The sequence below is a fragment of the Strongylocentrotus purpuratus genome, unplaced genomic scaffold (genome assembly GCF_000002235.5).
Source record: "Strongylocentrotus purpuratus isolate Spur 01 unplaced genomic scaffold, Spur_5.0 spur5_contig_870, whole genome shotgun sequence".
Classification (NCBI taxonomy): domain Eukaryota; kingdom Metazoa; phylum Echinodermata; class Echinoidea; order Camarodonta; family Strongylocentrotidae; genus Strongylocentrotus; species Strongylocentrotus purpuratus.
Window position 1 is genome coordinate 33,915 of NW_022145580.1, and position 16,929 is coordinate 50,843.

A 16,929-nucleotide genomic window follows, 5' to 3' on the forward strand; every position below is an offset into this window, starting at 1 on the left:
AAAGGGCTATTAATATTTTACTTCTCACTTTAACACAAACACAAAATTTCACTGGCGCTCTGAATTCCACTTGTTCGCTTGATCCAAACACAAATTGCTTCATTTGCTTGATATCCTCCTCCAATAATGATTCAAAGCACATCCACTTAAAGGCACTTTCACATATTATACATATAGATCCTTTCATAAATTTGAGACAAACTCCATTCAAATTTCCTGCTCCAGTAGAATACACAACTTGGTTACTGGTCTTACTAGCGATGTTGTTGCAGTTTTCACTTTCGCTCTGCGGACGAACCCCTTGTTGTCTGGCATAACCTCTTGCACTCGGGCCATGGACCAGGAACATCTGTGCGCTGTTTCGTCTATGACGAGTACAATGTCCCCCACCTGAAGGTTACGACTTGGCTGCAGCCACTTTTGTCGGCGTTGTAGAGAAGGCAGGTACTCTCGCACCCACCTCTTCCAGAATAGGTCTGCCAAGTACTGCATCTGTTTCCACCGCTTCTTTGCGTAGATGTCCTTGTCGTCGAAGATCCCTGGAGGTAGCGTCGTTGAACCCTTCATAGTCAGCAAGCTGTTTGGTGAGATTACATCCAGATCATTTGGGTTGTCTGAACATCGGGTAAGAGGCCTACTATTTATGACGGCCTCCACTTCACACATAAATGTATGGAGCTGCTCCTCGTTCTGGTAGGACTTTAGATACTGCTCTCTCATGACTGCACACAATATCTTTCTGACTGTTCTAATTTGGCGTTCCCATACTCCCCCCTGATGGGAAGCAGCAGGAGGATTGAAATGCCATTTCATGCCATGGTTTGCATGAAAGTTGATCAGCTGGTCTTGATTCAGCTCCTTTAATGCCTGCTTCAGTTCCCTTTCAGCTCCTACTAAATTTGTACCATTATCCGAGAACATCTCTTTCATAGGTCCTCGGCGGCTGATGAAGCGACGAATAGCCTCAATACAGGAGCTTGTGTCTAGACTCGATGCAACTTCAATGTGCACCCCTCTGCAGGACAGGCATGTGAAGATTACGCCATATCTTTTCCTTATGCTTCTTCCACACTTTATTTCAAAAGGACCAAAATAGTCCATGCCAACTCTGGTGAACGCCGGCTCGTCACTCTTAACTCGACTTCTTGGAAGTTCTGCCATTTTCTGATGACCAGCCTTTCCTTGGTTCTTTCTACAAATGATGCATTTCCTTGCTATGTTTCGTGCTAAAACTCCTGCTCCTACCACCCAGAATTTCTGTCGTAATTCAGCTACCATGTGATTTTGTCCCTGATGACCAACTCTCCTATGGATGTATTGCATTAAAAGAGTGGTTACATGATGCTTCTTTGGTAGGATGTATTGATGTTTAGCACTGCTTGGAATCTGGGCATTCTGCAACCTTCCACCTACTTGAAGTAACCCATTGCTCAATTCTGGATCAAGGTTACTAAGGGTAGAGCGTTTTGGTACTCCTTTCTCTTCTCCGTGACCAGCCAGTCGTTTCATTTCCTCTGGGAATGATTCAAGTTGCAATTGTTTAACAATTGCGACTTCGGCATCTTCAATGTCCTTATTTGTCAGGTTGAACATTTCACTGGAATTGCCATCTATTCCTTTCCCCTTTCCTTGTAGCATTTTCTTGAACTTCAATATCCAGGCAACTCCTCGTTTCAGCTTATCCCAATCAGAATAGTGCGACAGGAGTGCACTTATTGGATCCTCCTTGTTTATCATTGTGGCATGAATGTGAGTCTCATCCAAATCTCCTGACATAGTATCATCAGCTTTCTCCATTCTTGCTGGAGCTTTCACACCCTCAGATGGCCATATTTCTTCAGACCGCTTTAGGAATTCTGGGCCTTCAAACCATTCCTTCTTCTTGGTTAGTTCACTGGCATCCAATCCCCTGGATGCATGATCTGCCGGGTTTAACTTGGTAGGAATGTACTTCCACTGATTTGTCTCTGATCCATCTCGGATGATACTCAGTCTGTTTGTCACAAATACTGGATATCTGGCAGTTTCGTTGGCAATGTATTTCAGAACTGTTTGACTGTCCGTCCAAAATACTGTCTCATCCAACTCCATATTCATTTCCCTCTTGATCATACTGTCTTGCTTTACTGCGAGTGTTGCAGCAGTTAACTCCATCTTAACAATAGTGTGAGGCTTCAGTGGGGCAACCCTGGCTTTGGCTGTCAAAAATGCCACATGAACGTCTTCATTCTCATCTGTCTGTCTCAAGTAGGTCACAACACCATAGCCATCCATGCTAGCATCGGCAAAGTGGTGCAGCTGTCTGTTTGTTACTATACCAAAGTTCTTTGGTTTTAGACATCTTTCAGTCTTCACCTGGTCAAGATTTTGTAGCTCATTCATCCAATGTTCCCATTCCATTTTCTGCTTTTCAGGGATCGACTGGTCCCAGTCCAATTTAGCTTGGCACAATTCTTGCAGAATTATCTTAGCCTTCAGAACGAATGGTGCTGCTAGCCCGAAGGGATCATAGACTGAGCTCATTACTGATAGGATGTTTCGGCGAGTAGCCTTTCTTGACATTTCTTTCAATTTGAAGCCTAACTGGTCATTTTCTGGATCCCATCTCACACCAAGAGCTCGTTCAGTTGGAAGAACTTCCCTTTGTAAGTCCAAATCCTTCAATTCAACGGCATGTTCCTCCTTTGGAATGGAATCCAAGACCTCTCGTCTGTTGCTTGACCATTTGGTTAACTTGAAGCCTCCCTTGGACAACACTTGTCTTAATGATTCAGCTAGATCAATGCCTTCTTGGGGTGTTGATACTGACTTCAGAAAATCATCAACGTAAAAGTCTTTCTGTATGGCATCTAGGACTTCTTCCTTTGCACAACCTTCATTGTCCTTTGCTGTTCTTTTCAGGGCATAATTCGAACAACTGGGAGAAGATGTAGCCCCAAAAGGATGGACTAGCATTCTGTAGGCTACTGGCTCTTTGGTGATATCCCCCTCAGGCCACCACAAGTAACGCAGCATGTCGCATTGGTCTGGTGTAACTTTCACCTGATAGAACATAGACTGTATATCTGCCATTATAGCCACTTTCTCTTTCCTCCATCTGAGGAGAACACCAAGCAATCTGTTGGTTAGATCTGGTCCTTGTAGGAGTTCCTGATTAAGAGACTTTCCTTTGTAGCTGATAGGACAATTGAAGACTACTCTAATCTTTCCTGGCTTTTGGGGATGATGCACCCCATGGTGAGGGATATACCATACCTTCCCATCATGTCTGTCCAAGTCTGCTTCTGGAACCTTCTCTGCATAGCCTTGCTTTTCCAGATCATTCATGAATGTGGTGTACTGTTCATGGATTTCCTTGTTCTTTGATAACTTCTGTCCTTGTCTTTCAAGAAATCTTTCAGCTTGGTCCTTGTTGTTAGGCATAGCCACATCTCTCTGCTTTAAGGGCAGATCCATCTGATAATGATTGTCTTTCTTAGTGATAGATTTCTCCATTATGTCCAAGAAATTCTTGTCGTCAACTGACAGGCCCTCTCTGTGATCACTTAGTCTCTCTGTAAATTCCATATTGCAGAAGTCTTTGAATTTCCGTTCTAATTCCTCTTGTCTAGGAATGATGGAAACTTCTTCCTGTTTACAAAAACAGACTTTGTGAATATCTGCTTGCTCTTGAGCTTGTATACCATACACGAGCCAACCTAGCCTTGAGCGGATAGCATATGGTTCTTCGATGTCACCAGCTTTAATTTCTAGAGGCATCGATGCTGACGGAACGTTGGCTCCAATCATGAGAGTTACCCTTGAAATAGAGTTGCGGTTACTTATTTCGGGCAATTCTATGTCCTTCAGATGTTTCCATCGTTTCAGATCCTTTTGAGTTGGAGCATCTGAAACTGTCACTGGTATACCATCTTTGACATAGATGGGCGGAAGATTGATGAATTCCTTCTCCTTTACTCCTGCGATCTGCAGCTCATCTACAGTGACTTCTGTATCTATCACTTCTTCAAGATTCAATGTCTTGACTATTAGCTTGGTTTTCCTGGTTCTTGCATGCAGCCTTTGGGTAAGTTCTGTGTCACAGAAGACTGTTCCACATCCATTATCTATGAATGCATAAGTTGATATGCATCTGTCATTTCCTTTGTGCTTCACGATGACTGGAACTATCGTCATGCACGTCGATGTCTGGGGTTTTCCTCCAACACTTTTCTTCACATTGGTAGACCCTGAAGAGATCCTTCCAGCTTCACTTTGCACATCGGTAGATGTTGAAGCATCATTGGTGGTTTTCCTTGTATTTCCTTCTCCGTCTTTCATCCACCTGGGATCATGCATTAAAGTGTTGTGCATCCTGTCGCAGACATCACACTTGATCTTACTCTTGCATTCCTTTTTCAGATGTTTTGGTTTCAGGCATCGGAAGCAGAGGCCTTTCCTTTTACATTGCTCTGATCTTTCTTCAACTGTCAAGGCTTCAAATTTTCGGCACTCGTCAATAACATGCCTTGAGTTGGTGCCACAGAAAGTACAACTTGGATCCCTCTTGTCCTTCTGCTCCCTATCCTGTTGTGTAGCTGTACCAAATGCCTTTGTGCTTCTTGATTTTTGTAGTTTTTCTTTCTCATCTTTATTGTAGGAAGCATTTTTCTCAGTCCTCTGATATCCCAATCCCTGTACCATGGGATCGTTAATGTTTCTTTCAGTCTGTATGACGAACTGTGCAAGGTCGTCCAGGGTGGGATTCCTATTGGCAATATCACGAGTCAGGCCTACTCGTGAGATCCACTTCTGTTGGAGATACAAGGGTAGTTTGCTTGCCAGAACTCTCAGAAAACTTGCACTATCCATGCCTCCTAAGTCCCCTGCTGCTCTAACATGTGAGCAATTATTGAGGTATATTGCGAATTTTCGCAATCCTTGCCTATCTCCTGATCGTATCTGCTCCCAGGCAATTGCCCTTTCCTTGTATGCATTTATTATGTTACTCTGCTTTCCATAGTCTCTGTGTAGCATGGACTTGGCTGTCTCATATGCCCTCTTACTTGGTTGTATGTGGGGGCATTCTCGAATAAGCTCATGCGCTTCTCCTCGTGTGTATTTTAGTAGAAGCTCTAGTTTTCTGAAAGGTTCATCAGTTCTTTTTTCAACCACATATTCAAAATTCCTTATAAAGGTAAGGTAATCAAGTGGATCCCCATTGAACGGCTCGAGATCTGGCGATGGTAGACTGTTTTCTGCAGTGAATCTAATCATCTCCCTAAGCATCTGTTTGGTGGCTCCTTCTTCATTGCTCACAGGTTCCTTACGAAAGGCTTGTTGTTGTTCTTGTCCACGATCACGGAAAGAGTCACCTCTAACTTGATCTTGTTCTTGTCCACGATCACGGAAAGAATCACCTATTACTTGTTTTCGTTCTTGTCCACGATCACGGAAAGAGTCACCTCTAACTTGATCTCGTTCTTGTCCACGATCACAGAAAGAGTCACCTCTTACTTGTTCTCGTTCTTGTCTACGATCATGGAAAGAGTCTCCTCTAACTTGATCTCGTTCTTGTCCATGATCACCGACAAAATCACCTCTAACTCGTTCTCGTTCTTGTCCACAATCACGGAAAGAATCACCTTCCACTTTCCATTTCTGTAGCTCTTCCTCTGAGTCTTGTTGTAGAAGCTTCAATTCTGCTTGCAAGAGAATAGCAGTCTTTTGTCTTTCAATCTCCGCTTCTTCATCCTTCAAAAGCTGACTCTTTCTCAAATTCTCAGCCTTTTCTTTTGCAATTCGTATTTCTTGTTCGGCTTGTTCCATTTCATGTTGTTTTTGAAGTGTTCTCAGTTTCTTCTCAAGTTCACTCGTTTGATGTAAGGCTATCAACTTTGCTTTAAGTTGTCTTTCCTTCTTTCTCTCTCTTTCTCTCCTCTTTGCAGTACTGGCAGAAGAGGCCGATGATCCACATAATGACAATGTGGATTCTGAGTCATCTTGATCTTCTTTCCCATTCTCTAGATCTCTTTCTCTAGTAAAGCTCCTTGTTGCACCACTCTCCTTATCATCAACATGATCAATATCATTGCCACTGGCATTGCTCAGTTCCTTATCTTTCCCACCTGGGGATTTGGGAGTAGTATTCCCATCCAGCATAATTGCAATTTACTTGATAAACATTCCTTTCAAATCAGCAGTAACGTGTAGAGCTATAGAGTCTAGCCGATTTCACTTCAAAGTTTCATTTCATTCAATTACTCACTGTGTCACGTCACGTCAGACTTTAGTACTTGTGCGGTGTTCGCGAGTATCACGCCCGGGTGCTTTGCCGTGTCGAATTCCGTCATCCATGCAGTATCCGTTGAAGAATCGACTTTGTTTTACTAATGTAGAGATATCTACATATGATCCTTGAGACAATGTGGTAATTTCATGGTTCTTTGTTTATTAACACTCAACTGAACTCCAATCATTTCCATACACCGGAATGTACAAAGTAGCAATAGTAGTAGTAGTTTAGTAGGTAAAACAAAGTTTTCCTTCCTTGAATCCGTGCCCACATCATATCATATCTGTAGTTTCCATGTGACAAGCCTAGCTACGTTTGTACAACAATTCCAGTCAATCTACGGTATCCTCAAAACAAAAACTAAATTTGGCTTCTTATAACTTGATCCTTACAATAGATGTTGACCTAGAATTAGTAATAGTAATGGTAATGTATTGACTTTGAAATGAGGGTGATTTATCAAATAAGGATCCACGTCATAATTATAAAAAAAACAAATAATACACAGCATTTTGTTCGGGCATTAGTAAGCAAATAATCACCTTTTGGTTTCAGGCGATGGCTAACTATCACTTCCGAGGCGATCTGGATGTAGCTATCTTTCCGAAGCGAAGCTGAGGAAAGATAGCGTATACATTCTGATCGACGAGGAAGTGATAGTTAGCCATCGCCTGAAACCAAAAGGTGATTATTTGCTTTATATTCCACATCTAAAAACAATATAACTACAACAAGAAAAGGACGTGTATGCATCTACATGAAAGACACCAGGCCCAAATTCAAAGGTTAAAAGTTTAACCCAACCCATGAGGGTACGGTGCGCGCATGTGTTTGCTTTAATTGCGCTCATTGGTAATGCGCGCTTAATTACGCCTATTTTAGTGCGCTTTTGGATAATCTTCAGTGAAAGTGCGTTGCCCTTTGTAGATAGTACCTCTATCTTCAGTAAAAGTGCGTTGCCCTTTGTAGATAGTAGTACTATCTACAAAGGGCAACGAACTTTTTGCTTCTCCCATCAATGATGGGCGAACTATCTTTGATCACGTGATTTACTTATGACCAATCGTAGAGCAAGATTCTTAGTATGTGGAATATAATAAGAATTACCCACACTCGGTAGTACCTTTGAAACAGTCCAAACACCCTCGGCTATCGCATCAGGCGTGTTAGACTGTTCCAAGGTACCTTGTGTGGGTAATTCTTACTAATGCCCTCACTGAAGTGCATTATTGGTACAAAAAAACCCTTTCTAAATTTCTCAGAAATCCAAATACAGAAAGAGAAAAAACACCTCCCTTTTAAAAGATTTTTAAAAAACAATTCTCGGGCCGGACGTTGTCGCGCAAAAATTACTCCTTTACTGGAGATGTTAGGCCCACGAATGCGGTCCCTCCGACCCCGGGGGGGGGGGGGGGGGGGAGCGAAATTTGTATTCCCAAACAGGTTTGCCATTTCTTATATTTGGCTGATATGTTCTACGTCATTAGCAGCTTGGAAAGAGGTCACAAACAACTAGACTTTGATTTTTGTATTGCTGTGCCTCACTATTTATAAAGGCAAATAAACTGAATAAACTGAGACTTGAACTCACACCTCTGAGATTGTATTACGGTGACCTTACAGATTGAGCCAACGATGGGTTAATGAAAAGTGATTCTGCATGATTTCTATAACCCTATCACTCACCCTAACGGTTACGTCATTGCTAATGACGTAACACATCAGCCAATCAGATGACCGGAAATATTAGCATTGGCAAACCTGTTTGGGAAAAAAAAATTAGCCCCCGACGGGGGGGGGGGGGGGGGTATCAATCATGCCACTTTTGATGTGCAAACATACCGTGAACAAGGATGGTAGAGCATCAGACCTTGTACATAACACACACAGAACATACACCACACAGAGTCTCATAGCCAAACATAGCACATAGCACATAACACACATGTTGAGCGATTTTTTTTTTTTTTTTTTTTTTTAAATGTATTTATTATTATTATATTTTTTTAAATATATTATTATTATTATTGTTATTATTATTATTATTTTTTTTTTTTTTGGGGGGGGGGGGGAGGAGGCCAGACTCCTGCTAGTGCTTCCAAATAATCGTTTTAGAGGTTACGTACACACGTTGAAAATGGCAACGTGTGACATTCATGTTTTTGAATTTGTATTTACATTTACACGCTGTTAGTGGGCGAAGCGAAATTGCGGACGACGAAAAGTAGGAATTTCAGTGGTCATCCCATGGGCTACGTAACATAGGACTCTAGTATTTGCAAGCTAGCCCAAATTTGACTGTCAAATTATAGGCCTATGCTAATATTATTAACCCTAACCCTAAACCTAACCCTACGGGGGGGGGGGGGGGGTTGTGAGCACTAATTTTTTATTTTTTATTTTGGCCGGGGGGGGGGGGGGGCACGTGCCCCTGTGCATCCCCCCCCCCCCCTAGATCCGCCACTGGCTGTAGACAGGCTGCACTTCTAGACAGGTTCTATAACGCACGATGGAGACAAACTACATGATCATTACAGACCAGGGGCGTAGACAACGGGGGGGATGAGGGGGATGCATCCCCCACCTCACAAGGTGGGGGGGGGGGGATGGCATGTACAATCATCCCCCCCCCCAGGTTTTGGGGAATGATATTTGCTTACCTAATAAGTCATAATGATGATAATAATAGTAATAATAATAATGATAACAATTATAATATTAATAATAATAATAATTATGATGATGATAATAATAATCCTCATCATTATTGTAATTGTGTTTATTGTTATTAGCCGCATTCACACGGTGAAAGCCAATTCAGACGGTAAAAAAAAGAAAATCTTACAAGTATTTTGTGGTTATCTTTTGGTTTGGAAACCACAAGATAACCACAAGATTAAACAGGCGCGGATCTACGGGGGGGGGGGGTTTAGGGGGTTTAAACCCCCCCCCCCTTGGGCGGCCCAAAAAACAAAAAACAAAAAAAGGAAAAAAGAAAAAAAAAAAAAAAAAAAAGAAAGAAAAAAGAACGCACGCTGGAGAGAAACCCTTTCAAGTGCAAATATTGTGAGAAGATATTCAACTCATCTGGTAATTAACTTAACCAAACACATGATAACTCTGGATATAACTGTGTATTTAACTGTTACTTGATTTAAAAAGACGTTATCATGCACTGCTTTTTATGGTCTCCATTGTGTTAATAGATGCCAGGAAAACATCACTTACGGGGTTCAAATAAACACCCCCCAAAAAATCGGCTCGCCGCTTCGCGGCTCGTGGACGATGCTCTGCATCGTCATTATTTTGGTCAACCCCCCCCCCTTAGCAAAAAGCTAGATCCGCCCCTGAGTCATCCCCCCAGGTGTACGAACCTGTCTACGCCACTGTTACAGACAGACGAACTTTATAGAGAGATGGCCAGAAGACTTGTCTGACGGTATTTTGCATTACCTTTATTACAGGTGTGGCATATACTGTACGGGGTACATTTGCGTTAAATTTTTGGCTTACTTTTATTAAGTGCACACATAACAAGTTTTGCAAGCAAATTTAGACAATACATACGCCTCTCCCGTCTGTGTGTATTTGGTTTTTACAGACGTGTATTAATCAGATATGATTATTTACGTCTGGGGACCGACCTTTAAACGTCACCATCCGAAAGTAGTGAATCAGTTTCGAACCTGCGTCCTCACTGTTAGTTTGATTACAGGCGCACGCCACAACCCCTTTATCCAACATCCATGTATACTTAATAATAGGTAAATTGGAAAGCTATAAAAACAAAATCTTACCATCATCCCTGTCAAACTGTATTTTGAGACCTTCTGCAATATCTCTGACATCCAGGACCTCTATGAGAAGAGATCGATAGACCTCCGTGATGACCTTAATCTTATTCTCCTCCGCCTCCTCTAACATCGGGGCATCCACCGAGGCCGCGGCCATCACTTCTTGATCATACAGTTTCAATTTTCAAACAGAAGAAGAAAAAAATATATCACGACAGACTACTACTGGCTATTGTCTTTCTAGTTGCAATGCAGTGTGCTAAATTGTATCTCGTTGCTCTAAACTGGAGAACGTGACAGGTAAGTTTAGTCAGTCTTCTCAATATTGTTTTTATCTCAAGACTGAGATTTTGATAGACGAGTACTCCACATATATATAGCAGATCAAGAGTAGGTATAGGGCCTCCTGAAAAGCAAAGTCCTTCTAACATGCAAGTAACACATTGGCTCCAGTTCAGCTCTAAAGGCAATCTATAAACTCTATAAACTCTTGTTTGTGATTAGACAATATCAGTAATCCACCCCAATACGGACCAATAGACAAGCGTGATACATGGTTTAGTAATTCAGTTCATGGGAATCCCCACGATGTTGTGATATAGGCTTTATTTTTCTGACTCTATTAAAATATCAAGATCATGTTGATGGACATTTAAGGATCAAAGTTGTTTTAAATCACTTAGAGTTGTTTGTATTGTAAGGAAAATTGATTTTATGTGCATCTTTGACTTACATTAATTGCAGACGTCGTATTTATTAGACAAAAAAAAAGAAGATTTCTGTTAGAGTAGAGTATGAAAACAAAGACTAAAAGATATTTTGCAGTTGACGGCTGGGGAATCCCAGGTTTTTAAACACGGGAATCCCAATGGCGGGGAATATATGTGTTGAAGTTCAGCGCCACGTACCCCCTTTCTTGTTGCAGATTCATAACTGGTGAAAAAATTACCCCCCCCCCCCACCGCCCCACCCCAGCACTGCCTGTGTGTATTCATCAATTGTAGCAGGCGTATCGTGAGGCACATTGCTCAATCTCTTATTCTAGTTGAAAACTATCTACAAGAATTATACTATGTAAGCTGTCCTTCTTTTAATTAATTCTATCAATATCACTCTAGATTTTTCGTCTAAAAGTGTCATTTTTTCAAAAATTGTGTCGGTATAGGTGTAAGACCTAAACTAGTAGTAGTGACATTTAGTGTGTGTGTTCTTTTTTAAAAGTTCAAAGCCATAGTAGAATGTAATGATTTCATATAGGAAATGGTAACCTCTCCGTGAAATAGGTCTTTCGTGCTAAAGAAAAAAAGAAAAAAGAAGATTTTATCATCGAATTTATATTTAAAAAAGAACAAAGGATGATTAATAAATGAAACAGATTCAGAGGACATTGGTCTAATTTTAGATCGTAATCCGGAATTGTATTCAAGTAGTCACAACTCCGCTATGTCGAAAGAGAAGCTATATGAAAACTGTCAAGTGGATATGTTGCAAGAGAGCAACCCTGGGGTAGTAGCAAGATAGGTGAATTGCGCAAGGTACATAGGACGGTGTGGGTGCAGCGATGTGATTTCGCAATACTGTGCACGCGAAACTCACTCGGCCTCAGTCGAGAGTCGACTTGTGTGTCGAACAATTGTTTGTATTACGCACAAGAATGTACATGTCCCGATAATGTATAAAGTAGGGCCTGAGCAATTTAAAAAAAACACATTATCGTTAATAATTTTGTTTGGTTTAAAAAAACTTTCAATACGCAATTCTCCCGCTATCAAATTATCGTGCACAAAAATTTGTCTTGGTATATAGTACGCTAAATAAGGTTGTTAAATTTTGTTTAAATGTACGTTTATCTTTGATTTTGTAAGGCTTTCTCGCTACAATACTGTAGCCTGTAGCAGGCGCAGATCCAGGGGGGGTCCCCGGAGGGCCGCCCCCCCCCCCCCTGGAAAAAAAAGAAGGAAAAAAAAAAGGAGAAAAAAAAAGAGAGTTAGAGAGAGAAGGAAAAGAAGGGAAAGAGGAGAGAAAGGGAAAGAAAGAAGAGGAAGAAGAAAAGTAAGAGAGAAGGAAGGAAATAGAAAGAAGGGGGTATCAGTTGCAATTTTCCGCCAACAAGTTGTGGATCGGCGTAGGGGTGGGGCAAAATGCCCTTGCATCCCCCCGCCCCGCTTAAAAAAAGAGAGAAAGAAAAAAAAAAGAAGAAAAGGTGAAAAGAAGGGGAAATAGATCATTTGCAGTTAATCCCGCCAACAACGTGTGGAGAAGGGTGGGGGCCGAAATGACCTTGCCTCCCCCTCCCCCTCCCCCATCAAACCTAAAAGAGAGAGAAGGAAGGGAAGGGAAAGGAAAAGAGGAGAGAAAGGGAAAGAAAAAAAGAAGAAGAAAGGTAGGGGAGATCAGTTGCGATTTTTCCGCCAACAAAGTGTAGATCGGGGGGGGGGGGCTCGGGGGAAATAACATTTAAACGTGGTTTATTTCTTATTCCATAACGGTGGTTTACACATTATGCTGAAATGACATAATTTTTCGAGATTTTTCCTCATTCTTTAGTAAATTATACTTTTTTTAGACGTTTGTAAATTAACAGCCAGGCAAGAAATATGCTTCTTGAAGATGCCTACATGTCAGGGCCCGCGGAACGGCGGGGATCGGGAGCCTCCAGCTCCCCCCCCCCCCCCCAATTTTTTTTGGAAAAGCATTTTAAAGAGAAATAGAAAGAAAGAGAGCAAGAAAGAAAGCATAGTTAACTACCAGTGTCACAACAAAATAAGGTATCAAAACTTGCTCATCTGACCGTAATTAAACGCCTAAAACCCCTGAGCTTCCGGGGGATCTGCCCCCGGGTCCCAACCAAGGGCCCTTGGGCAGGCCCCTTGATACTCATCTGACCGCAATTTAGTGTCTAAAACCCTTAATATTCTGGGGGTTCCGCCCGCTGGACCTCACGCCAATCAGTGTCCTGCCAGTGTCACAAATAAAGTATAAAAATATGTTCATCTGACCGTAATCAAATGCCTTAACACCTGAGCTTCCGGGGGCTCTGCCCCCTAGACCCCACTGGATGCTAATCTGACGGTAATATAATGCTTAAAACCCCTGGGCTTCTGGGTGCTCCGCCCGCTGGACCTCACGACAATCAGTGTCCTGCCAGTGTCACAATTAAGGTATAAAAATATGTTCATCTGACCGTAATCAAATGCCTGAAACCCCTGAGATTCAGGGGTTTCCGCACCCTCGACTCCACCAGGAGCCATGAGGCGGGCCCCTGAAAGCTTATCTGACCGTAATTTGCCTTCAACCCATGAGTTTCCGGGGGCGGACAAGGTATCAAAAGATGTTCATCTGACCGCAGGCGCGTAGCCAGGGGGCAGTGGGGGCGCCCCCCAAAAAAAACCAAAAAAAACGCCGGCCCAAAAAAGAGAGGAGAGAAAAAAAAAAGGACGTATGAAGAAAAAGGAGCAGACAAAAAACATTTTTGAAATTCAGACAAGGATTAAGAGTCGAAAACGGTACAACGAATCGTCTTATTTCTCTAATGATTTAATGAAACGTAAAAGCTGTTCGGGGGTTGAACCCCCCCCCCCCCTTCGGTTTTTTTATGTGTGTATTTTGGAGCAAACCCCCCCCCCCCCTTTTTGTGATTTTTATTTTTTTTTAAAAAAAAAAAAAAAAAAAAAAAAAATTATGACAATGGCTGACCTAAAAAAGGTGACCTAACCCCCCCCCCCCAACGGAACAAAATTACAAATTTTCAAATTTCGAGACCATGAAACAAAAAAAAATGTCCTCGAACCCCCCCCCCCCCCCCCCCCCCCTTAATTTAGCGGCTAGCTGAGTCGTTGCGATTTTTTTTTGGGACCCCCCCGCTAAGAAATCCTGGATCCGCGCCTGGCTTGTAGATTTGATAATGGTTTAATTGCCTGGATGAGGATCCTTTGCCATTATACATGTTGTGTGATCAGATGTCATCAGACGATCGAGTTGTATCGTGCATGTGTGTGTGTAAGAATGTATGTGCGCGCGCGCCGTATCAGGACAATCCCCCTGGAAAATTGTCTTCGGGGGTTATTTTCCTGGGGGTAAGTGTCCCGCAGGTAATTGGCAGGGGGATGATTTCCCAGGGGGTTATTGTCCTAGAACCGTCACGCATATGTGAGTATGTGTGTTTGTTTGTCGTTTGTGTTGATTTTAATGGACGCTGAAATAGAATGTGCTGCATCCGATCTATATAAGATCATGCCGTTCAATTTGTCCCCTTAAATAATTGTCCCGCTGGTAATTGGCTGCCGATTGGTTTGTTGGAAGGCTCAAGCAAGCACAGGTAGATTATGGTTTCGATTCGTTCAAATTCGATGCAGGTGAGACACAGTACCTTAGCAGCTACCACACCAAGGAGCCGATGATCAATCCCTGTGACTATACAACAAAATGGGTCCAACTAGCTGGACAACTAGGAAACTTGATAGAAGTTAGATCTTCGTTTCAGATATAAACATTTTTTTTACAGCTGGTCACACCAGCAGTCCCTATAAGGAGAGTCCCAACTAGGCCAACCGAATTGATTCGTTGCACTTAAAGATAAACTTGAGTTCTGGTAATGCGATAGCATTGTGAAAGAAAAGGTGTGGAATGGATCAGAAAAGTTGATCATATAGCATGTAAGTAATGGTGTGTAATGCAAGGTTCTGGAGTCATCAAAATCATCAACTCTTTCTTCCACTCGGTATTCACCAACCAACAGGTTTGTCATGCTCGTATGGAAGGTTCCTCACACTTTCCTGATATCGGCCATCTACACATTCATCGTCCTGGTGTGGCAAAGCAGCTGTCAAATCTCAACCCATCCAAAGCTTGTGGGCCAGACGAACTTCCACCTAAACTCCTCAAGCTTGTAGCTGACGAGATTGCTCCTGCCTTAGGATCCCTTTTTCAGCAGAGCTACAACTCTGGCACTGTTCCAGCTGAATGGCAGCATGCATTGGTAACACCCATCCACAAGTCCGGTGATAAGTGTGATCCAGGAAATTACAGACCTATTTCCTTGACCTGCATCTGCAGCAAGCTAATGGAACACATAGTGCTCAGCCATATCTCGAAACATGTAGCTGCCAACAACATCCTGGTAGATGACCAACATGGATTTTGGCAGAAACTTTCCACCACCACACAACTCATCTCTGCTACCCAGGATTGGGCACACACCTTACAATGCAAACAGATGTCATTTTCCTGGACTTCCAGAAAGCTTTCGACCGAGTACCTCATCGCCACTTGCAGACCAAGCTCGAGCATTATGGCATAAGAGGAGACACATTACATTGGACTATGTCGCTACTTTCCAACAGGCAGCAAGCAGTTGTTGTCAAGGGCTCCCGGTCATCTTGGATGCCTGTTACCTCTGGGGTACCTCAAGGTTCAGTGATCGGACCAGCCCTCTTTTTGCTGTACATCAACGACATCACTGCAAATATCCAGTCCAAGATGCGCCTTTTTGCTGACGATAGTGTGATCTACAGAGAAATTCACACTAAGAATGACACCTCCATCCTTCAGCAAGACCTTCAAACCTTGTCTGACTGGTCAGCGAAATGGTTCATGGCTTTCAATGTCAAGAAGTGCGCCTCCCTTACCATCACGAGGAAAAGAACACCAATACAGCATGACTACCGGATTTCCAACGAGATAATACCCAGGATAGACAAGTACAAGTATCTCGGGGTAACTGTAACCAAGGACCTTCGATGGAATACACACTGCCAACTCCTACTGAACAAGGCCAACAAAACCCTTGGGTTGCTGCGGAGAACCCTGTCACCATGCACCAAGGATGTGAAGTCAAGAGCATACACAGCCCTGGTTCGACCGCAGCTAGAGTATGGCGCTGAAGCCTGGAACCCCCACACTTCTGGTGCTGCCGAAGGTCTGGAAAGGGTACAGAAAACAGCTGCTCGTTTTGTCTTCCGCGACTACCGAAGATCCACGTCAGCTACAGGGCTTGTTTCCCAGCTGGGATGGGATAAACTGCACACACGTCGTCCTCTAGCACAAAGCACCATGCTCTTTAAAATACACCACCAGCTAGTCAACATTTGTCTTCCCCATCTCATAACCAAAGCTACATACATCAGCAGAAGAGACCACACACTCAAGCTCTCTGTTCCTGAGGCAACAATAGACTCCTACAAGTACTCATTTTACCCCCGCACCATTCGCATCAACTGGAATCAACTACCATTCACTGCAGTTACTGCCCCAACAGTTGCTGCTTTCCAGATGACCGTCCTCCCTGTCATCAGAGGGTTGGAACCTCCTGTAGATTCCAGAATGCTGTAAACCATATAGCAGCATGATTTTTTTTACTTGCACGTCACTGTTTTACTGTATAAAGCAATTATACACCCTTTTGTTGTCTGCACCTTCACCTGCTGTCACAACACATCCCATCCCAGTATAGCTTGGAAAAGCTGCTTCAGGGATTACCTCATCAAGTATCAAGTATCATAAATTTGGCAGAGTCTTGGTAAAGTAGCAATCACTTACACAGAAAGATGTATATGGGACAACACACATGGTGTCGGGGCTAGTACTACCCTGATTTCCTTATCTTTCTATGCTCATTACTCAGCCAGTATACATTTTCTTCCAAAATTGTCGGCACATGACATTTATTTGTAATCTTGAACATTCAGTGTAAGTTTCGTTAGATTCTGTGAGAATTCATTTTCTTTTTTAACCAGAACTCAAGTTTATCTTTAATGGTAAGCTGACTTCTGCAGGGGTAATATTATTATACATCCACATTATTATCGTCAATAATAAAAATAAAATCGTTGTCACGTTTCATTTAGATGCCATTGGTTTAAT

The 16,929-nt window shown here is 42.5% G+C and overlaps 2 protein-coding genes across 2 annotated transcripts; one reads left to right on the top strand and one right to left on the bottom strand.

Moving 5' to 3' along the window:
- Positions 1-207: 207 nt before the first annotated feature.
- Positions 208-6,141, bottom strand: LOC585687. Its single transcript, XM_030976625.1, has one exon. It carries the CDS (start codon positions 6,139-6,141, stop codon positions 208-210), a length of 5,934 nt encoding a protein of 1,977 aa, XP_030832485.1.
- An 8,680-nt stretch (positions 6,142-14,821) lies between these two features.
- LOC115920428 lies at positions 14,822-15,367 on the top strand. Its single transcript, XM_030976250.1, has one exon. The coding sequence runs from the start codon at positions 14,822-14,824 to the stop codon at positions 15,365-15,367; it is 546 nt and encodes a 181-aa protein (XP_030832110.1).
- Positions 15,368-16,929: the final 1,562 nt, after the last annotated feature.

Coding starts and splice junctions, on each gene's coding strand:
- LOC585687 (XM_030976625.1), bottom strand. CDS start 6,141: ATGCTGGATGGGAATACTACTCCCAAATCCCCAGGTGGGAAAGATAAG.
- LOC115920428 (XM_030976250.1), top strand. CDS start 14,822: ATGGAAGGTTCCTCACACTTTCCTGATATCGGCCATCTACACATTCAT.